This window comes from Galleria mellonella, unplaced genomic scaffold (assembly GCF_026898425.1).
Source record: "Galleria mellonella isolate WM207_F2 unplaced genomic scaffold, CSIRO_AGI_GalMel_v1 utg44, whole genome shotgun sequence".
In the NCBI taxonomy this organism is placed as follows: Eukaryota; Metazoa; Arthropoda; class Insecta; order Lepidoptera; family Pyralidae; genus Galleria; species Galleria mellonella.
This window is the reverse complement of record NW_026442100.1, coordinates 3,241,706-3,264,976: the sequence shown is the minus strand read 5'-3', so window position 1 is coordinate 3,264,976 and position 23,271 is coordinate 3,241,706. Positions and strand designations below refer to the sequence as shown.

Genomic DNA, 23,271 nt, shown 5'->3' with positions numbered 1-23,271 from the left:
CGAAACTCCAGCAAGTTGGAGGCTAATACGTCTAATTTTTCTGCCAATTAAAAAATAAAACTATTTCTAATTGAATTAAAAAAAAAAATGTTAGATAGAAGTTAATCATAATAAAATTCTGTTTATCACTGAAAATTTCATTTTATACGAAAAAAATTTAAACTCAACATAGGTATTGCACCATCTTTTTTGGTGGTAAACTTATGTGCATTTAAGTGATGTTCGTGGTCCATAATAGCGTATATAGGTGATGGTTACTGCTATCTAATCATGTGAACACTCGACTCAAGCTGTAATTCAAATGAACTACTAGTATATTTTGAATAACAAATAGTCAATTTTAAACTATAATTACTAACCTCAATTAACTGAACAGGGGAAGGGGAGGGAAAAATTATTAGTGTCGAGGACTAGTAATCACACAGCAATAATTGACAGATCGACCTCCATGTTATCCTTACTGGAAACTGTCGTAGACAATTCCTGGTGGATTCGACACGATATGCCATCTAACCTGACTTTGACCTATCATTCCTCACTGGTGCCCCGCCAGTGTAAACCACTAGCACAGACGAAGTTGCCATTTATCAAAAAATCACGCAAAGAAATTCGCAAGCTGCAACTGGTCATCGATATTTTTTTCATCTTCCAGACAGAAAAGCAGAGCGGGCGTGCAGGGTGCGCCCGCGCTGTCGACAGCTGTCCAGGTCAAAGGCCCAGATGAAGAGAAAATTAAACAGATCCTAGCCAGAACTGGGTATACATTAGATGTAACTACAGGTTAGTACCATTGTCATTTGCCAGTAAGGGGCTGTGCTTCATAGGTGGTAATATGGATACCGATCCGATATCTATATATTGGGTACCGCTGAACATTGATGACGAAAAAAATCATCCAAAAATTATCATCCATTTCTATATCGCTCATATCGGTCGTATATCTATTTTAGAATATGTTAAGTCTCTATTTTTTGGATAATTCAAAAATTGATATGGGCTGCCATATCACTAGGGTTCGATTCTCGCACAATGCGAACATTTCTATTGTCTTTTAATCTTGGTATATTTCTATGTACATAGGTACATTAATGGACTGGTACTTATAATTTACATACAACTTCTATGTTTAGTTTGGTTGTAGATGGCGCTGTCTAGTATATATCTACTGATATTTATTTTAATTGTGAAACGATTGACGGCTTTTTCTTTTTGTTTTATTATTTTTCAGAAACTCATTTAATATATGAAATTCGTTTACAAATAAATTACTATTATTATTCTAACAAGACCAAAATTTTTATAATACTAATCTAATTAGAATTTTCGTATATATGATGTTCTAATAGGAAGATTTCTTATTGTGTTTTAAAAATTATATTTTCAAATGCTATCATTAGATTTAGGGTCGGTATGGCATTCCTGTTACATTACATGTGAATTTTGGTAATGTTTTATTTAATACAAGGTATAAACTAATAAACAAAAACATTTTATTGAAATTTTTAAAAAGTCCGGTTCGAAGGACCAAATAGTAGAGTAGGCAAACTTTGAAGATGGGTAATAAGTTGTTCGGTAGTCGTTGTTAGAGTGTCGATAGTAATTATATATCCTATTTATACTTTAAATTGATTGATAGAAAGGTAAAAATGAAGGAGCCCATTTCACCGAACTCATAATATGGCCTCTGTGATATTTATAGCATAACTTTACTAATTCTCACATGGTTGACGACGTATCATATACACTAGAATGTCGGATTGATATACATTCTTTACATATGTATGAAGACATTGATCGTTGATTTCAATTAAAGCGAGATTTGGGCACTTAACGTGTTGCAGGGCAGCGCAAGTACGGGGGCCCGCCGCCGGGCTGGGAGGGCGGTACACCCGGCGCCGGCTGCGAGGTGTTTTGCGGCAAGATCCCCAAGGATATGTATGAGGACGAGTTGATACCGCTATTCGAGCGCTGCGGGACCATTTGGGATCTGCGGCTCATGATGGACCCCATGACGGGGACCAACCGTGGTTACGCGTTCGTTACGTTCACAACGAGGGACGCGACGCAACGGGCTGTGCAAGAGGTGAGAACGGCCGCGGGTTGTCTACGCTCTCATTATATCAATGTTGTTGGTTTCCGACGTACGCTAAAAACGATTGCAGAATGGATGCCATAACTTGTGTTCAAATATCTGGTTGTTGCGAAATATTTTTTATAATGATAGATCTAAAAGGCTTTGAGTATACTAAAGTAACTGTATTAATTGACAAAATTCAAAGATTAAACAATTACTCACATCTTATTTAATTTGTATTAAATTAGATTTTCTATTGAGTGAGAAATTTTGAGATTCGATGGTAAAAAGTCATATGATTTTTTTATAACTATCAAACCAAATAGTAAACCACTTTTTAAATAATCATTCGTGCAGACGTCAAATTTCAATATAAAGACTTAGAGTTCTCTAGTAGGTAACATTCTTCAATCGTTTTGGAATTAAAATTATAAACGCTCAAAAACAATTGGTGTAATTTGAAAATCGCGGCGCTGGAAACTGTGCACAGTTGTGCTATAGTCAATGGAGTGGTGAAGCGCATACTTGGACAATAAAATTTTCCTAACGCACTATTTTGGAACTGTTAAATTGGTCTAGATTTGTCTTGATTCAATTGAGCGATCCAGTCAATTGAGAGTTAATTTAAACATTAAAACCCTCCGTCGGGTCCTGAATTTATCTTATTTGTTTCACATTTACGAGTGACGCGTGACCACTCCTGAGAATATAGCAACAACCGTGGATAAGCAGTAGAGTTGTTGAACAAATATTTGATCAAAAATTGGTGCCAGAGGTCATCGCCCGCTCTGTCCAACCTTGAAGATTGGCAAACGTGTGACCTAAAAACGGGCAATGCCGGGCACCAATTTTGCCAACACATGGATGTTATCGAGCACATCTGTAACGGCCGACATTCAGCACAGTGTGTTATCACCAGACCAGACCAGTATATGCAGTCGTTCCTTATCGGTCAATTTGAATTGGTAACACTAAATTGTGTCAAAACTCTAAAGCTTTCACATCATGGATATCTGTTGCAATTTCAATGTTTAATTGGTGTATTAATTTGAAACAAAATTTATTCTAATTTGACATCTACTTTCCAGGTGACTCGCCGAATGTTTAAGTATAAACCCCTTGAAAAAATCACAGCACTTAGTTTACGATGGTTTAGCGACTTCCGTCGCACGATAAAATACCTACGGGTGGTGCACACTAGGTCTATATTGCCTTCACCTTGTAATATACTCCTATTAATTAATTGTTTCCCGAATGGAAGTCGCCAAACCAGAATCACTTGCAAGACTACTTGCTAGTTGTCATCCGCCAGTATTTTTGCAAGTCCCAATCATTTGCCTGTCGAATATATTCACAGTCACACTTGGGAGATATAGATTTAAGCTTCTTCTGTCATTTAAATAGCATGAATTTTTATTAATATCCTCTTGATAGCGTCTGATTGCATACAAACGGTAATGAATAATACAAAGTTAATTGCTCTATACTTACTGTACACATTTTTGTGTAAAACATGGTTAAAATTTAAAATGTCCACTTGTAGCTCATTGTGAGTGTTGTATGCAAGCAACCGCTGTCCAATATAATCACTGAATTTGTGTAAATGTGCAAACATAACACCCATAATGATCTAGCCTCGCTTATCCTGAGATATCATCCCATTCTTACTGTTGCACCTCGTTCAATTTTAAGTTGCTTTAATTTTTTTTTTGTTACCATCACACTTGTACTTGCTTCTTTTTATTTTCACTTCATCAAACGGTCCACTTACAGGGTTAACTTTGAATTGGCTTCGAAAAGTTCTCCAGCTGAGAATTTAATATATCTCAGGCTCTCCTCTTTGCTCAGTACAACACTTTGGCTTATCATCAAAAATTCAGTTAACTCATCACGATTGGCTCTAACCGTCATCACCGTTCACTCGGATCGAGCTGCAACGTCGCGGTTCTCTATACTGCCTCATCGTAACCTTCCAAATTCATTGAGACCTGTCAAAATTCATGGCCCACCGGCGAGCCGTTGCCTGGCCGCCGTCGCCCCCATCGGGACCAAAGAGATGTTTTTTTCAAAATTTTTCCCTTGTTATTTTTCCCACAGCTCGATAATCACGAAATAAAACCTGGGAAGACTCTGAGAATTAAGATTAGCGTACCGAACCTTCGACTTTTCGTCGGCAACATTCCCAAGTCTAAAGGCAAAGAGGAGATACTGGAAGAGTTTGGTAAATTAACAGGTAAAGTTTCACTCGAATGAATTAAGGAGTTAATAGAGTTGGTGGGTTGAGTGCGTGGGGCTTGGTGTGGACCGCTGAGGGTGCCCCGCTTGCGTCCCGCTTGCTCCCCATCCATCCGTCCCGGCCCGGCCCCGGCCGCCCCGGCCGGCCCCGGTCCGTCCCCGCCTGGTCCTCATCCCGCCCTCCTCCCCGCACTCGCCGTCTCCAGTCATTGGGCCCGGACGCGGCCGCCGCTGCGCGACCCGGCCCGGCCGTTGGCTATTCTCCCTCGAATTATTCTTGCAGCTGAATGATTATGAAATTCGAAAGGGGAAAAAGATTGGCGTAACCGTTTCCTTTAACAATCACCGGTTATTCGTGGGGAATATCCCTAAGAATCGAGATCGGGACGATTTGTTTGAGGAGTTTACTAGGCACGCACGTAAGTCCTTGTCGAATTCATAATAAGTGCTATTCGGCGGTAGCGGCGGCGCGCGCCGGTAGCTGCCGCCCGGCCGCGCCGGCCCGTCGCCCGCGCGGCGCTCGCTCGCTGATCGCCCGCCGATCGCTCGCCTATCGCCCGCCGATCGCTCGCCTATCGCCCGCCGATCGCTCGTGGCCCGCGCGCGTTCGTCCGCCGCGGACGCCGCCGGCGCGCGCCGCCCGCCGCTTGCCACTACTTACTTTTCCCTCCGATTGGCTCCGCCTCGAGAATGCTCACTGGTAATGACTGGAGAATCTCGCTGTTGTTCTCTAGACTAGACTTCTTCAGTACCGTATATATGTCCTCCTGGAATATCGTTTGAGTTGCTTCATATTTCTGTAGCGATAAAGGAATGAAATGCGCGACGGGGTCGAGGGAAGCTTTGTGTAATGTTAGTGCGCTGTTGTACTACTTCATGCATTCTATTCGCGTTATGTATTTCAGCGGGACTCGTCGAGGTTATAATATATAGTTCGCCCGATGATAAGAAGAAAAATAGAGGATTTTGTTTTTTGGAATACGAGTCTCATAAAGCGGCGTCATTAGCTAAACGTAGACTGGGCACTGGTAGAATAAAGGTACGTATAGAAAAAAACCGAAGATATAAATTGACAATTTTGACAGACTTGACAATTTTATTATTTAAATAGTAGTTATATTTGTTATCGATATTATAACTTATTTGTATTTGTTTAAATAGAAAATACATCGTCTACTTAATACTCTGTCCCATTGTTGACTAGTAGAAATCGCCGTTAGGTGTTAAGTCCCCCATATGTACAATTACATATGGGGGATTTTCATATTGTACATTGAAGTTTAATTAAATACATAAAATAATTATCAGTCCTTGATTATACAATATTAAAATCAATGACAAGAATGTTCAACAGTGAATGTCTAAGAAGATGATATATAAAATATTGTACATGATATTCCTTGGAAGAGTCTTTCTTATTCCATTTTCTTATTTTTTTTTAATATAACCTTTTAATCATTAGACAAATTTTCAAAATGAATTCGTTCATTATTTTTGGACTAAAATATTATTTTTTTTAATTCCTTTCGAATATATATCGAATGTAATGGCAAACCTACCTTCGCTATCGGTATATACTGACCGGGTACCCAGTAAGGGATGATAGGTGAGAAATGAAAGCTGGTCGGTTGGCCAATTGTAAGAGGAGTTAATGAAGAATTTGCCATGTGGTTTCGGCATAAAATGGGCCACTCCTTTCTTTCCCGTGGTTGTTGTACTAAGGGAACTAATAAGTTACCAATGTCCAACCGTTATTAAGTCCACGCACATGTTGCAACACGTATTTCATCTCTAAACGAGGTATCTTCAGGTTGTTAATAGATCACTGCTCGGAGCCTAGTGTTATGTTTAATGATAGCAGAATTAAAGTAATTTTAATTAATTAATCAGTGATGTGGAGTTCCGCTAAACTTAATAATTAATTATTAATTTATTTATTATCTTAATTTAATTTAATATTGACCGGTATTGCTGTGCGCAGGTGTGGGGCTGTGATATTATAGTGGACTGGGCCGACCCTCAAGAGGAACCAGACGAGCAAACTATGAGTAAGGTAAGTACACCCTTTTTTTTTATAAATTTTAATGGATGATAATGAAATGGTGACACTAACTGTGCTAACGGTATACGCTGACAGGGCACCACTAAGGGATGATAGGTAAGAATGAAAAGGCAGGTCAGTTGGCACATCGTGATGAATACACCTAGGATTCAGCATGATGGTTTTCAGGGAGGACCACGTGGAGGTCGACCTGACAATCCCTTTACTCCCATCCCATTACTAACAATCCCTTCCCCCTAACCTTTTTTTATATTGGAACAGCAAACAAAATGACGGGCCATCTGTCAGTGGGTTGTAAACTTGTAGGTCAACTCCAAAAACAACACAGTATCACAAAATACACTGTACTTTCATGATATTTCTCATGCGTTGCATTCCTGGGAACTATTGTGTTGTGCCTCATAGCCAGTAGTTTAGTACTGTTTAAACTGAAACAAGTCATTGATTGAAATAGTCATTGTCATTCCTAAATCCTGATAATAGGCTGACGACGATAATTGTGTTTCCCCAGGTCAAAGTACTGTATGTGAGGAATTTAACGCAAGAGATAACGGAAGAGGCACTCAAGGAGGAATTCGAGCACTACGGCACCGTGGAGCGGGTGAAGAAGATCAAGGACTATGCGTTCGTGCACTTCGACGACCGGGACTGTGCAGTAAAAGTAACTATTTAGGACAATAAGAAGAAATGCTTCGTCAACCTGTGTCTATAGAACGCGTTCATTTTTAAAATTTTGATAAAAGAACGTTAGGTCTATTTGTTTATTAGTTTTTTTTTTTTTTTTTACCTAAAGAACTTAACTGAACTAATTCTAAATTTTTTATTGATAACGAAAAAGAAAAACCCTGCTAGTACCAATATACTAAAATGATCTTTTGGCATCACGTAAATAATTGTCTCGACTATCCCTTGTTGCTATTATATAAATGGAATTGTGACGTCATTGACTCATAAAATCAGTTGTAACATATTCACAAAATATTTAAATGCATTTGTACATACAAAGGTTCTAAGAAAATTGTGCAGTTTTTTTTTTATTTATATATCAGCCGGTAACTGTCCACTGCTGGACATAGGCCTCCCTCATAAGGGGGGTATTGCAATAGCAACCGCAGTTAAGCTTTCGTTATGTTTTAAAAGAAACGGTACTGTCCATCCCTCGACCATTAAACAATAGAAAAGTACATGACATCGTAATTGTCGCCAGGCTATGCAAGAGCTAGACGGAAAGGAAATGGGCGGAGCGCGGCTGGAGGTGTCGCTAGCGAAGCCGCCCTCCGACAAGAAGAAGAAGGAGGAAATACTACGGGCGCGCGAGCGGCGCATGATGCAAACGCTGCACGTTCGCGGAGGGTGCGTGCTGTGGCAAATTAAAATATCTTGTGTTCCGATAGTGATGTACCGAGTTAAGCGAACTCGATTATATCAACTATAGTAACTAATACGGGATTTAATAATAAGGGAACGATATACGGGATTCGAGTACAAGTTTCGAGTGTTTACAGTACTCGAATACTCGTGCTAATCGAAAGTTTTTTGTCGTTAATTATCAAAGAAAAAATTATTAAATTAATAAGTGTTTATTGTCTTCTTTAAAAGTAAGCTTAAGAAATTTATACAAGTTCTCGAATACTTGTACTCGAATCAGGATTCGATTTTTTTCTAACAATAACCAAAATACTCGAATATTAAACAAGACCAGCTTGGTACATCATTATCTTTCGGTTTGAAGGGTCGGGAGAGGGGATATGATCGTATAATTACAGGGTATGTAGGCACAACGTCTTAGTTCTCAAGAATGGCGACATATTGTTTCAAATTTAAATCCTGTTTTGTTTTATGAAAGGTGGAATATCACAGTGAAATTACAGAGTACGGAGATGTAGCACCTTAGCCCTTAGGGATGGCAATGTTCATGGTATTATTCATATCTATAGGCCACGGTTACCGTTTTCTATTAAATATGCCGTTATCTTGTTTGACATTTTAAATTTCATAAAAAAATACATCCCTCTACGTAGGCAAATACTAAGAATTTATCTATCCACCTTGACAAACATTTGATCATTACTTCGACTAACGGTGGTGTTAGAACAAGTAAGCAATATTTCTATATTTCCTTGCCCTTGTATGTGACAAGTGTACTACTGTAATTTTTTAAGGGAACATTAAAGAGTATTTATCACTATATGTATCTACCATTTAATTTTTGTTTAATATTAATGCGAAAAGTCTTAAGTATTCATCAGGATCGAGTTTACATGATATCAAACGACCATAGACTACTGTAACCGATTACAATCAGACCTGCCCTTTGTCATAATTGTAATTATTACTAGACGAGGTGTATCTATGTTTGCCACCATCAAACGGAATAAAATGTCGTAACTGTTCTGTGCCGTTTGTCCTCTTATCTGCACCTTAACGTGTGGCTATTAACCGTCAGATTTGATTGGTGCAGCTGCTCGCCCGTGCACGGCGCACTGCGCGGCCGCACGCCGCAGCCGCCGCCGCGTCCGCCGCAAGCGCGCGGCGACTACGGTCAGTACCCGCACGCACACCGCACGTACACGCACGCACACGCACGCACACGCACGCACACACACACGCACACGGACACGGACACCACGCGTCACGAGCGGTGACCGCCATTGGTACCGATACACTTAAAGATATCTGTAGATGGTAACACGGCTTCAATCAAGCATGACGATTTTGTCCGGAATTATTTGGTATTTATCTTTTCTAGTGTTTATTTGAATTAAACCATCATGTGTTTAAGAAATACTCTAATATAATCAAATAATTTTACGTGCTTTATTTAAGTCGCTTGACCGTCTACAGATCTCTTAAAATCAAATGGAGATTACAAAACGAACATAAGCAAATCTGATGCGAATAAATTAATTAGTAACCTAAAAATCCAATATCATTGTTAATTATATTACAAGTATCTTTTAATTCTCGTATTGTTCAATTGAAGTGATGTCAATGCGAGTCTTAGACTAGATTTATTTGCTTCAATTTGGTACACATAGTACAGTCTCCATTTGGTCCAAGCTTCTTGGTGACACCGCAGACACGCACCTACACGGATACCTACACACACAGCATTCTACACTACATATGGGCAGCGGTAATCACTTACCATCAGGTGTACCAAAGCTCGCTCTCCCCCACCCCCAATATTTTTTCCGTTGTTTTACATAAAAAAAAATCTTAGACACTACGGTTAGTACGGCACGCTCGCAATTAACACACGCACACATTAATACACCGCCGCATTCTAATGCAAATGAAAATATACTCATTTATTAATTTATTCACTCTTCCCAAGTAGCTACAGTCAAACAGTTAATAATGTAATAACTTTTCGTATTGTTGCATGCCACATTTCTATGTAAAATTCTAAAAAGTATAATGCAATAAAATGGCAACACTTAATACAGATGAGTTTGAATTTGTATCCAGAGCGGTAAAACATATTATTAAAAAAAAAAGTTTGAATATGAATTCTATTGTCTTATTCCCAATCAAAAATATTGTATACTAAAATTTAAACATGGTAATCAAAAATTTTAAGAGCTGAGGCTCTTACTCGGGTATCTAAGTAGCATAGGAGGCTCAAAATTTTTTGTCATTTATTGACCTAATTTTTGGGGAAAAAATTGTGCCTTAATATAATGTTAACGACGTTATTTTCACCTTGTATACATGTTGGCTAAATTAAAGCGCGTAAATTCTCCGCTAAATAACACAAAACACATAAAAGTAAATAAAAAAAATGGGTGGAAGGAATAATTGTTTATATGTAAATTGTCTTTTAGACCCCCTCAACCTACCTCTCACAAAGTCTCACGCACACAAAGGTAATATAACACGGTGTGGACTCCACGCACACACTCGCACATTGCTACTGTCCCTACTAACAAATGTGATCGCTACTATACACTGAGAATCCCTCTGTTTCGTGCGCATTTTTTACCTGATTACAAAACATACACTAAAGGACTACCTTTAGTGCTAACCAGGAATAAACCGTTGATCAGATGTAATCAAGTTATAAAATTATACAAGTATTATAAATGCAATATTAGTTGGAAGTATACAGTTTGATAGTCGAAATTGTGGATTTAAGATAAACATCGGATTACTCAATCAAATCTGTTATTAGTAATCAACACGTTTTTGATGAACGAAACGTTTAAATAGCTCTTTTAATTTAGTATGCACCTTAATGTTATTATAACATGTCTTAATATTCAATAGCAGCGGTTAAAGTGTATAGTTGAGGTCACAAAAATGTATCACTAACGCTATAATTACTAGGCTAGAAAATAAGGGCTAAATTTAAGTAAATGCATGGTGTCGACAGGAAACTTCGAGAGGTAGGTTTATCAGGAAACGCTTCAAATAAACAGGACATCATTTTTATTAAATAACAAACTTTCCAATGCATGTAACACTGTCATATTTAACATTGCTGTCGAGTCAACCGGACTAGAATTCTCATTACATGTAGGCTTGGGTGGTGGGTTACGAAATCCATTTGCAATTCCGAATCGATTTCCACTGACATAAGACGGCATGTTTCATGAACGACGAGTCGTACACGATGCATGTTGGTTGCTCGGCGCGTGGCGTGCGCGCCGCGTGTGTGTGAGCTAAGGGAGGAAGCTAAGGTGTTGGAGTTAACCCGTGTGCTGTACCATACCCAGTTAAGTGAAATAGCATGTGTTAACTGTTCTCTTTTCCCGGTACGAGTGCGTGGAGGCTCGCAAATCGCCAGCCGCCATACGGTAGATTTAAGTTAGCGATAGTTTAGCTTAGCCTCTAAAAGGCCTGTGTTGTGTGTTTATAGATTATGATTACGACTATTACGGGTACGGTGATTACCGAGGTGGCTACAATGAGCCATTTTACCGGTACGATGAGTTCTATTTTGATTACGCGGGGCCACCGCAACCGTCCGCCGTCCGCCAGCCTCCGAACAGAGCGCAACCGGTGGGTCCCACACACACTCACTAATGTTATCACTCTTTTTTACTAGTCACTAGTCGCTGTACTCATCATTGTTCTTTCGGTTTTTTGATTTGCCAAATTTTTTCATCTACTGTTTTTTTTTTTTGTTTAATCCCATCCACGAATGGAGTTAGTGACTCGGTAAAGACGGTAGTGTGTAGGCCTGACGGTGGTGATTGTAGCGGCGGGCGGGGCGGCGCGGCGCTGCCGCTACTGACCGCTCGCGACCGCTCGCGACCGCACCGCGCCGCCGCCGCAGCCTCGGATTTGTCACTGATTGCCGGGAAAAGTGTAGAGGGCGCGGGGTGGCTGGTCGGCCGATCTCACCATCAGGTCTATATGGCTGAGGCCACTCCGACTAACATGCCCGTCTCTGACACGGGGCCCTACTGTCAAAACTGGCGCCTTTTGTATCTCGAATTCCCACTGGTCGGAGACTAGCGTAGTGTTGACTTTTGTCGAAGGCGAGTTTGAGTTTTCGCAGTAGCTCCCCTGTACCTGTTGTTTTCAGTTGCCATTTCACGTTAATACCGCTTGATATCATATCGCTCGCATGCCCACCAACCATGTAGCGCTTCGCTTTGCTTTACTACTAACCTATCACGCTCGGAGCTCCGCCACCCCGCACGACAATATTATCCGACGCTTGGAACGCTAACTTGTAACATTTCTCGTTGTTGCAACGAGGTAGAGAATATGTTAAGAAGACTTACTGACCCGCTTGGTAAATGCCTCACTCAGGACGATGAGCTCGGTCTCGGGCCCAACTCGCTTTACTACGATCTAACCGGAGGCATTCAGGTACCGTTGCACCGATACGTTAATTGGTCGTCATTGTATTATTAGTGTATGTTTCTTTTAGATGTACATAGAACTATTAAGCTGGGTACTGACCTACAATATTTGAATGTAATGTAACATTACAATATGAGCATTCATCTAGGCGAACTATAAGGCTAGATTCACATCGTAAAATCGATCACAGTTCTCGGTCCAATCCCGGCTTGGTAAAATATTATTAAGTAGAAACACTTCGTGATTTATCATGACTGGAATATTACAAATAGTATGGAATACATTTGTTTATTACGTGATAATATTTTATCCGACCGAGAACGTGTGATTGACGTTATAGTGTGAATCTAGTATTAGGTTAACGCTATAACTTACAACCTCGTTGCGAATGTAACATTACATTAAATAATTAAGTCAGACGTTAGCTTTAGATCCATCGTAGTATCTCTTTATAGTTTAATGTAGTAAATGTTGAATATTTACTATATAATTATGTACAACGAATTATATAATTAAACGTTACTATGCCTTGAGTATGATACGCGTCGATTTAGAAAGCTTTTAGGTACCTGATTGTTTCTTTTTTTTTTTTTAATTAACGTAGTATATTTATTTGTGTATTGGGATTAGTAGTACTTTATTAATCTTAATGAAAACTATGCCACGTGTTTACATAAAAAATAAATCTGTAACTTACATTTTTACATACATAATTTTGATTAGTAACTATAGTTATAGTATTACAGCATTATATTGATATGCATTGCGACATCTGTTTTGCATGTTTATTCTGTCCAATAAATCTAGTAAGACGAGAATTTATTGACTGAAATTCAATAATTTTCAAAATTTATTCGTCTTACTAAATGAACTAGTTATGATCGATTTCTGTTATATAAATAATTCGAAAATAGCTACAATGCCGTTTAATGCTATCTTTAAGCTGGCTACTGACCTACACAATATGAATGTAACATAATGTAATGTAATGTAAAGATGTTCACATTCGTACAATCACCGATATGACCCTTATTGAAAAATCCAGTATTGTAAGACATAAGTATGGCAGACGCTATATAAAGTACATTAACATTACAATATATATTTTTAGGTCGGATTCTAGTATGAATGTAACATTAACATAGCGATAGCCGACTATGATGAATGTCGCCAATCAACAATCATCAATGACTGATTTTATCAATTGTCAGTATTTTGCCTTTAGTAGAATCATAATCTTTTTTTTTTTTTTTTTTTTTTTTTGTTTTCTGCATGTTAGTATAAGTAATTTATTCACATAGAAACGAATAGTCTTAACTAAGTGTTTGCATTATAAATTCGAAAATAAAAAATATATTTGCCGAAAGTGTATTGGAGATTTGAGAATAAAAATATATCCAATGTAAGTAAGTAAGCCTGCAGTAAAAGGTGCGTATTGACGGCACCGTATTCAGAAACGTGCTGTTTCAGAATGCTACATTATACGCGATTACTCTTGGTGGATAAGCGCCAGAAGACTGCAAATAATCGGAACAGAAATCGAACGTAACTAATGAAATACTGTTGTTTTTAGTCTCATTCGTTCAATGCACTGTTACTATTCGAGAATTCCATAGATTAATATCTACCTATACATATACTGTAATAACATAAAGACAATTTTGGAGTTTACACTCTTAATTCCAGTTTAGGCTCTAAATTCCAAAACTGTTGTTTTTCATTTATATTTATGTTAAATCTATGGTTATTGAATTACAATATCGAATCAGTGACAGTTTTCAAATCTAATAAATCTTATAATGTCTCGAATCGAGTCGTGTATTGTAGTCTTGTATCATTATGTTATAATTCTATACATTTTGTATTCTTGTCTATGAATAGGTAAACAACGACTGAGGCTAATGTTAATATAATAATTTATATTTTCGTATTAGATGTATAAATTTCTATAATATGTAAATATTGTGACAAATGGCCCGGACGACTCGAACGCCACCGTTGCACCGCCATTCTGTATCGTTTCTTGGTTAGACAAATAACTTGCTGGCAAGTTACTAGAATTTATTGTATCTTGCGTACAAGTTACTTGCTCGTCAGTATATGTTTGGGTTGCACTGCCTTCAAAATTCTCAAGTGTACGATTAGAATTAATTATATAATTGTGTGTGTGACTGAAATGGCATGATATTTCTTAGTCACACACATATATATTTAACCCCACTTATATAGACATAACAGTGTTGCCATATATATATATTAATTTGACTTAAATATGATATGTTAAATTAACGCTATATATATATATATATATATATATATATATATATATATATATATATATATATATATATATATATATATATATATATATATATATATATATATCTTACAAAAAAAGATAAAAGCGTTAATTTAACCATATAATATTTAAGTAAAATTAATTGTGGGTAGATATAATATTTTATATCTATTATAGTCTTTGAATTAATACGTTTTGAAATTAAATTGTTTTTGATTAGACTCGTAACAATTTACTAATTACAGTTTCTTGTAGAAATATTTAGTTTCATTACTTATTTTTTTTTTTTATGAACAACTAATAATCCGCCCCGGCTTCGCACGGGCAGATGGATAGAGATAACATAAACTATGTGCTCGCTGACAATGTAGCTTCTATTGTTGAATTTTTTAAATCAGTTCTGTAGTTGAGTTTATTCATTACAATCAAATATCTCCTCATAATTACTATAGCTATTTATACATATGATTTAGTTTATTTTATTTCTAATAGAATAATTTAAAATAGTGGAAAGTATTATTATTGTTTTTGGTTTTTGGCTATTGCTCTTTTAATATTTTTATATTATTATTATACTTATATTATTTTTTCTTAAATATACAGACACAAGTTCTAGTTACAATTTTATTATGTTAAAAATAACAAATCCTAGCCATTGTAATATGTATATACTATTACATTTCAATATAACGATAACCTTAGTAGATATCCAATAAGAAACAGTAGTCTTATCTTCTATTCGTTGGACTATTTTTTTACACACAGACGTGCGTGCACTTGTTATCATAGGTGGCCTATCTATCGCTATTTGAGCGGCGATTGGTTAATAGTTATTCTTATATGTGTGGTGCAACCCAGACTGTTACTTTAATGTTTTTAGTCAATGATATAAAATTACTTTAAATATTAGAAATCATTGACTAATAACTCATTGAGACCGCGTCCCGATTTATCGATAGGATATCCTTTCAATCGACAATCGCGCAATTTGCAAATATTTATAATCGTTAATGAAAACACTAATTGCATAAAACATGTCACTGTGACTCCCTATGCAGACTAGAGATCTAGTTCCACAAAACATAATTGGTCAGACAAAATTTTAATGTTTTTTTGTCTTGTTTTAATTGTTAAAAAAAAAAATAATTTTCAATTTAAATTTTAATTCAGATAAAAATATAAAAATATCTACTTGCACAAAACATGTGATTTGTAGAACTGCATGCTACGAAGCACATTACGTGCTGCGCAAGTAAGTACGAGACTTGCACTGAGGGGAGTTTTGTCTCTGGCCTAAATGCATCGTGTGCATAGACCGCGTCGAATGAAGGGATAGCGTTGTCGATAACCGGAGCGCGGGCGGCGAGTGGCGGTGAGTGGCGGCGGGTGACGGCGGCTGGTGAGTGGCGGGGCGCGGAGTGAGTGCGTGGTGTGCCGCAGGGGGCTGGGTCATGTGGGACGGGCGCGCGGTGGGCGCGGCGCGGGGCGGCGGCGCCGGCCGCGGCTGGCTGCCGTGGTGGTGCGCGGCGCGCCGCGCGTGGCCGCCGCACGCCCAGCGCCATGCGTGGCAACCCCCGCGCCAAGCCAAGTTTACCAGGTCAGTGCGGCGCACCAGCCACACCCGCTACACACGCTACACACGCTACACACAAACAAACTGACGGAAAGTGGTAACCCTCACCTATAGACGTGAGCAGTACCACTTGCTCACACGCTGCACACACGTTGCACACAAACAAGCTGACGGGAAGTGGTAATCGTCGCCTATAGACATGAGCAGTGCCATGCACATAACAGAGTGTACTGTTTCGCCCATGATATTCCCAGTGCGTTGCCATTTCTGAGGACTCAAGTGTTATGCCCCTGCACCCTGTAAATTCACTGCCATATCCCACCCTTCAAACCGAAACACAGTCATGCAAGCACAACTGCTTCACGGTTGAAACACGATGGGCACCTCTGCCCAAGCAAACGACTTTTGTACAAAGTCTCCATAATTTACCTATAGATATATTTACCAGAGTAATATTTAGGTAAACTATCACTGTATTTTATTTTTAACGTCTTAATATACATTATTTTGTCACAAGCTTCCCAGCGGTAGTAAAATTAGAACGGTACGGTAAGAGTACCGATTAAAAATGATAGATGAAGATGCAGTTACATTGAGTTTATCACTCGCTCATTCTACACTGGCTACTGAGATTTTTTTTATTTATTTATGACAACATTACAGTTTTGCAACAATAGATCTTACAGTGCCAATAATAATAATGATGAGTTTGTAAAAAGATGAATATAGAACGGTAATCCCACTTGCGCTATTGGTATTCACGCTAGCAGATCTCCAGTGAGGGATGATAAGTGACGATACAGTTAGGTCAAGTTGGCCCATCGTGACGAATTCACCAAGAACGAACCATAATGGTATCCAAAGAGAACTGCGTGGAGATCAACCTATCTCTGAGTATTCCCCATATTGTTGATATTGGTTTTGGTTCCTTTAGTCGTTACTATCCAACAATACAGTTCTCTCCCCAGCTACTGAGATTTTTTTTAATCGGTGATAATGGAATGGTAACTCCACCTGTGCTATCGGTATACACTGGCGGGAAAACAGTGAAGGATGATAGGTGAGAATGAAGCAGGCCAGTTAGCCCATCGTGACGAATACAACAAGAATTGTTTACGATGGTTTCCAGGGGGAACCACGTGGAGGTCGACCTAATAGAGCATATTGCTAGCAACGGTGCTGTCAAACTCCATTGCCAACAGTCCCTTTCCCCCCTACTACTAAAATGTTCATCCACTTTCTAGACAGAGCCATCACTTATAAAACGGATTTTTAATAACGGGAACTAACAGTCCTGGGGGATTTGTGGCGAAGAGATTATTAGTAATGAAGAGGTTATCTCTCATTGCATAGCAATAAACTTTATCAGACCGACCTCCATGGAATACCCACTGAAAACCATCGATAAATTGGCCACAATTGGCCAACTGACACGATTTCGTCTTCATCTATTAAAAAGAAACAGCCTTATTGCTAACAATATATTCTTTTTATTTTTTATTTTTAATGGATGATAATGGAATGGCAATACCGCCTACGCTAACGGTATACACTGGTGAGGCACCAGTTAGGGATCACAAGTGAGAATGAAAAGGCAGGTTAGTTAACCCATCGTGATGAATATACCTGGAATCCAGCATGATGGTTTCCGAGGGAGGGGGGTGGGGCATATAGCCAGCAGCGGGGCCCTATTACTAACAGTTCCTTTCCCCCAGTATATTCTATGTATGTTATGTTAGGTCACTACGCTATACGCGGCTCCATTCGAAACCGTTGTGGTAAATTCCTGGTAAATTTGTCACGATAAACTAACTGGCTTCTTTACCTGTAATCCTACACTGGTACCTCGCCAGTAAATCAATAGCGCAAACAAAATCACCGTTCAATTTCCATTCATTTTTAGTCTCTTCTACAGGTTTCAATATACAATGATTCCTTTTTTTTAACCCTACTTCTCAGCTGTTAATATAATTATCCAAAAATCTTCCTTTCCTATCACGAATCCGCTATTACACATTGATGTATGTACTTGCTGTACTTGATGTATGTAATATTTCCTGAAAATTATTACCAGGATATTAGACTAGTATCATAAAAATAAATATCCAGGTTGAATTAACACTCCTGCAAATTCAATAAAAACAATAATAAATTTGACGCGCCTTTTTTTTATTGGAAGAGCATGTGTTCTCGATTTCTAATATTCAATTATTGTAGTTACAATATTTTATGAGTTAAAATTCTAAATAATGTTCCTATTTCTTAATTTCTATAGTAAATAGACATTATTTGATAATGGGTGCTTTATCTCGTGAGCTTGTGCTGAAAAGCACTCAAATTTTATTTAAAAAATAATAAGAAATTATTATTTCTTCTATCATCACCTTAATGTGTATTCAAAATTTGATAGTTGATGAGTCTAGGTCAATAATATTATCTATGGCCTTTTTGTGTTGCACACATGTGTATAATTTTTTTTTTCTTTCATAATTTTAAATGTGTGACTGGACTTATACATAAACGTTTATTATTATCAGTATATAATAGTAGTAAAGTAAACCAATTATTGAATCTGCCGTCCTAACTTGGAGGCGAGGTAAAACAAAATTCAAAATTATGAAAATGGAAAACATTGGACTCTCTCTCGGTTGACGCACTAATAAAAACTTGATAAAATCTGATAAATATTCTTAATTCTTCTTTTTCAGCATGTTTGATGGTTTGCGTGTAATCTGGATTGTGATTCTTTATACTATCGGTAAATATTCCACTCCCGTCCTATCCAGCACCTATGTCATCATGTCCTTACCCTTAGGGCTACCACAAACTTTAATTCACGGGGTTGATCGAAGTGAGTCCCATGTTTTCTAGGCTCATTGTGCACGATGAAAGTTTGTGGCAGACCTTGTAGCTGTAATTAATTCATTCAATGAAATTGATCATTCATGAAGTTTTAGGGTTGTTTCATTTTAATTTCTCAGCGACGTGTAAATGACCAGGGTGAGAAAATGACAGTGGTGGAAACAGAATGTTTCTTACTCAAAGAAAATGTTGCTTGTACATATATAGTGTAAATTTTTGGATAGCGTTTTAATTTTTCCCTTACATCAACGGTAAATCGAAATGAGACAGGAAAAAAGTTCTTTATTTAATTAGTACCAATCGATAAGAGTCAAATATCTATGATGAATTTGGTGGCTTAAGAAGAATTTCGGAACTTATGTTTATTAATATCTATCCTGTCGAAGCCAAATTGGCACATCAGAATTGATACAGTATTTAACTTCGAACAGCTTTTTTTTATGTAGTTAACATATTTAGAAGCAATATTCACTTTGTGTAAAATTTACTAGCATTGTTATTTAAGACACTTCATCGCCTGTCCTTTTCTCACTCCGTGTATCGTACTATGTGGAATACGTTTGAGACGCGTTCGGTGCGTTCCAGGCAAACGTAAATACGACGGGGGTCACCAGAACCAAGGGGGGGAGACGAAGCGACGGCTAGGCGCGGCGGCGGCTGCCGCGTGCGGCTGGGGCGAGGCGACGAGCTGCGCGAGCTAGTGTCCGCCGCCGCCGCCGCCGCGCCCCGCCGCCGCCGCCGCCGCCGCCGCCGCCGCCGCCGCCGCCGCCGCCGCCAGCCCGCGCCCGCCGCGCCCCTGCCCCGGAGACACTACAAGCTGCGCAGGGGAGGTCCGCCGGCGACGCGAGCGCCCGCGGCCCGCGGTCTCGTCTACGGCCGGTCCCCGCTCTGTACCGAGGGGATCGCTCTACTTTTTTCTATATATGTGTTTTTTTTTATTTGATTTTCAAGTTTTCGATTTTGTATCGCATCGATTCCATAAAAATCTTAAAGTAGGACGTTATGAAATGTTTCGAATGTAAGTTTCCCGTTATGCTTATGTTTTCTCTGTCGTATTAGCCGTATATATTATTTAATATATACTTTATTATGTGGAGGGCGCGCGGCCGCGGTTGCCTGTTTGCGGTCGCGCGCTCGGGTCGGGGACCCATCGACTGTCTGTTTTTTTTTAATACATGTTATTCAATATATTTTATTCCTGAGAACGCATTTTGCGATGTGATGTGTATTTTAGCAGTAATTATTATATTGTAAGGAGTTTGACTGTTGTTTTTTGACACACTTACAACTTAGGTTACATGAGGTTATGAATTAATATAATGAACTCTGACAATTAGGTACGGCTAAAATAGAACCACCAACAGGACGATCACGTTTCTTAGGCGCCGCTAGTCAAGGGTGCACCATGACCAGCTGACTGACGCGACGACGGCCAACCGAACCGAACGGACACCCCACTCAGTAACTGTAATCGACAACATTTCCCGATTTGTTCGTGCTTTAGTTTTTTGCTTTATTTTTTATTACATATTTCCCTTTAAAATACATTAGTGTGAAGAAGTAGTATTGTAAAGTCAGGATTTCTGTATGTTTATTATCGCTCTACTAAACATTTTTTGTATTTCGACCACATAGCATGTCCATACTGTTAGAACTCGTGACTTGTATCAAACTTGTATCAGTTTAATATGTGGAATAAATTTGCAAAACTGTGTTTGCCTTATTATCTATTTGTTTCCTTTTTTATTACTCCTAAACTCTACATTTCACGAAATTTATTGTATCATTATTTTTAATTAGTTTAAAGTTCAAATTCGTGAAATTTAGTAAATCACTGTTATTAGGACAGTTTAAATCGTACAATATCAAAGTTCTTCAAAATAGTTGGTAGGACCATGAGAAAAACTACTAAAAATGCTTTCTCATTGTTCAACGGGTATGCCTTCTTGGCACAATTAAAAGTGTTTAGTACTAAATTAGCCAGTTACTTCCGAACAAGAAGAAAAGCGCATATTTATTAAGTTGACCTGTCCGAGAATCAAACCCTGTATTCGCAAATCAATGTATTCCACTATCTCACAGAAGTTTTGAGTTTAAAACCTCTGTACTTATATCATTGATCCTATCTACAATTTAGCTTGACAATCCGTTGGCATACCTAATGGAAAATAGTAACCATCGTCAATACTTGACCGGCATTATAGATATCACAGAATACATTAGTAGAGAGAAGCGTTTGTTTTCCTGAGGACTAGGCCTATTTCCTTTGTACCCTGCAATTTTGTGCACTGATATGTCTCGCCTAAACAATCATGTAAACACGTTAAAAACCTCACTAAATCTAACACAAATATCCATGTAGAAATATACCCATAGACAAATACCCATATATAGCCTCTGATCTGAAACACGAAAAGGTCAGAATTGAGGTTTTGATTAATAACTTTTCGTGATCAACTCAATTTTCTTACTTTCCACAAATTTGGGTGACTTAGCGACAATTAATTTAAATTGAAAATTTATTGTATAGAACCATAGACTCATTATAAAGTAATAAAATATTGTATAAATCCATAAACTCAGTATAAAGTACTTAAATATTGTTTTAAACCATAAACTCGATATAAAGTACTAAAATACTGTATAAAACCATAGACTCGGTATAAAGTACTAAAATACTGTATAAAACTACAGACTCAGTATAAAGTACTGTATAAAACTACAGACTCAGTATAAAGTACTGAAATATTGTATAAAATCATAGACTATATACAGTAAAAAGTACAGAAACCACCAGAGGGAAACTGTATAAAAGTCGTTCGTTTAGGCACCTCTGTCCAATTTGTGTTCCAATCGTGAAGCAGTTGTTTGCGTGGCTGTGTTTCGGTTTAAAGGGTGGGATATGACAGTGAATTTACAGGGTACAGAAGAATAACACGTGTCCTCAATATTGGCAACGTATGGGGGTATCATAGGCGAAACAGTACCATATACTCTGTTATGTCCGTGGTACTGCTCATATTTATAGACGACTGTTACCACTTTCCATCAGCTGTATAAACCATAGACTCAGTATAAAATATTAAAAAAGAACACTGGTTCTTTTATGACACGTAGCACTGCAAACTGACGGGTTGTGATTGAAAGTAGGTAATAACCGTCGCTTATAGATATGAACAGCACAATGGATACCATAATACATGTACTATGATACCCATGGTACTACTCCTCAAAGATTGCCATTCTTGAGAACAAAATTTTTATAGATTATGAAGGTATAAATAATAATTTGTGTTCCACAAAAAAACTGACTTCAAAAGCGATTGATGTCAAAACTAAACTACTGTATCGACTTTATAAAGTTTCTATGAGACTAACATGTAAGTACATCTTTTCAGATAAAAAAATCTAATATAGGTTTTTAACTAACAAAGATATGACGTAACAAACATAAAAAAATTTATCGAATTGAGAACCTCTTTCTTTTTGAAGTCAGTTGAAAAAGGGAAACTACTACTCAGATACTCTGACAGTCCTTGAAATAAAATGAATAGTTTTCAGGTATGGCAACGCATGTGAAGTATCATAGCCAATATGTAGTACGTTATATTAAGTCTATGGCATTACAATATACTCTGTAATGACCATAGACTTAGTATAACATATTACGTACTGGCCATGATGCTATTCATGTCTATCGGCGACGGTTAATATTTTTCATCAGGTAGGCCGTCGGCTTGTCAAACATTATATGCAACATAATAACATTATCTGCTTATTTTGTACTTGCCATAACATTCAAATCGAACCCAAAAAATCTATATAAAACTATCTCAATAAATTAATTATAAAATTGTACGACATAAAACAGATGGACACTCAATTTTAATTAGACTTTACAGAAAATGACGGTATGAAGATTTACTTTAATTTTTTCATGTTAAAGGTAAAAACAATTCTCGTTGGAAACAATTTTGGGAACGTTACAATAAAAGGCGTTGTTACATTAAAGTGGTGTATTTAACTATGTGGTGCAAAGAGCGACGCGGGCCGGCGCCGGCGCCGGCGCGTCGTCATACGGTGTCCTGCGGCGCGGCGAGGCGGGCGGCGAGCGCGCGAGGCGGCGGCCGCGGCGGCGGCGGCGGCGCCCGCGGCCGCGCGCGGCGCCGCCGCCGGCACCACGCGCCCAGCGCCGCGCAGCCCGTCGCGCCGCCCGCCGCCGCCAGCCACCACGCGCCGCCCCAGCCCGCGCCCGCTACCGCTGCGCCGCTGCCGCCTGTCATCGTCACACACCTCACCCTATTTCGCTGGCCAGCGCCGCCGCTCCCCGGGTGAGCGAGTGCGATTCC

The 23,271-nt window shown here is 38.4% G+C and overlaps 2 protein-coding genes across 12 annotated transcripts in view; one reads left to right on the top strand and one right to left on the bottom strand.

Moving 5' to 3' along the window:
* LOC113518945 (heterogeneous nuclear ribonucleoprotein Q) overlaps positions 1-20,648 on the top strand; it is a 36,753-nt gene extending 16,105 nt beyond the window's left edge. For 4 of the 9 annotated variants that reach the window (XM_052898469.1, XM_052898468.1, XM_031907128.2 and 1 more), the window contains 11 exons: positions 653-780; positions 1,842-2,083; positions 4,172-4,307; positions 5,215-5,348; positions 6,291-6,362; positions 6,883-7,032; positions 7,579-7,724; positions 8,818-8,912; positions 11,233-11,375; positions 15,928-16,084; positions 19,508-20,648. In XM_052898469.1, the coding sequence (XP_052754429.1) occupies positions 653-780; positions 1,842-2,083; positions 4,172-4,307; positions 5,215-5,348; positions 6,291-6,362; positions 6,883-7,032; positions 7,579-7,724; positions 8,818-8,912; positions 11,233-11,375; positions 15,928-16,084; positions 19,508-19,623 (1,519 nt within the window). In that variant the 3' untranslated portion in view covers positions 19,624-20,648. Of the gene's footprint in view, positions 1-652; positions 781-1,841; positions 2,084-4,171; positions 4,308-4,592; positions 4,729-5,214; positions 5,349-6,290; positions 6,363-6,882; positions 7,033-7,578; positions 7,725-8,817; positions 8,913-11,232; positions 11,376-12,134; positions 12,255-15,927; positions 16,085-19,507 lie in introns of those variants that run through there. The other 5 variants (XM_052898466.1, XM_052898470.1, XM_052898472.1 and 2 more) reach the window with 5 other exon arrangements.
* Positions 20,649-22,980: 2,332 nt separating this feature from the next.
* The window catches only part of LOC113518775 (cubilin), a 146,385-nt gene continuing 146,094 nt past the window's right edge, over positions 22,981-23,271 (bottom strand). For 2 of the 3 annotated variants that reach the window (XM_026903757.3, XM_052898507.1), the window contains one exon: positions 22,981-23,198. In XM_026903757.3, coding sequence (XP_026759558.2) covers positions 22,996-23,198 — 203 coding nt within the window. In that variant the 3' untranslated portion in view covers positions 22,981-22,995. The remainder of the gene's footprint in view (positions 23,199-23,271) is intronic. The other variant, XM_052898508.1, reaches the window with a different exon arrangement.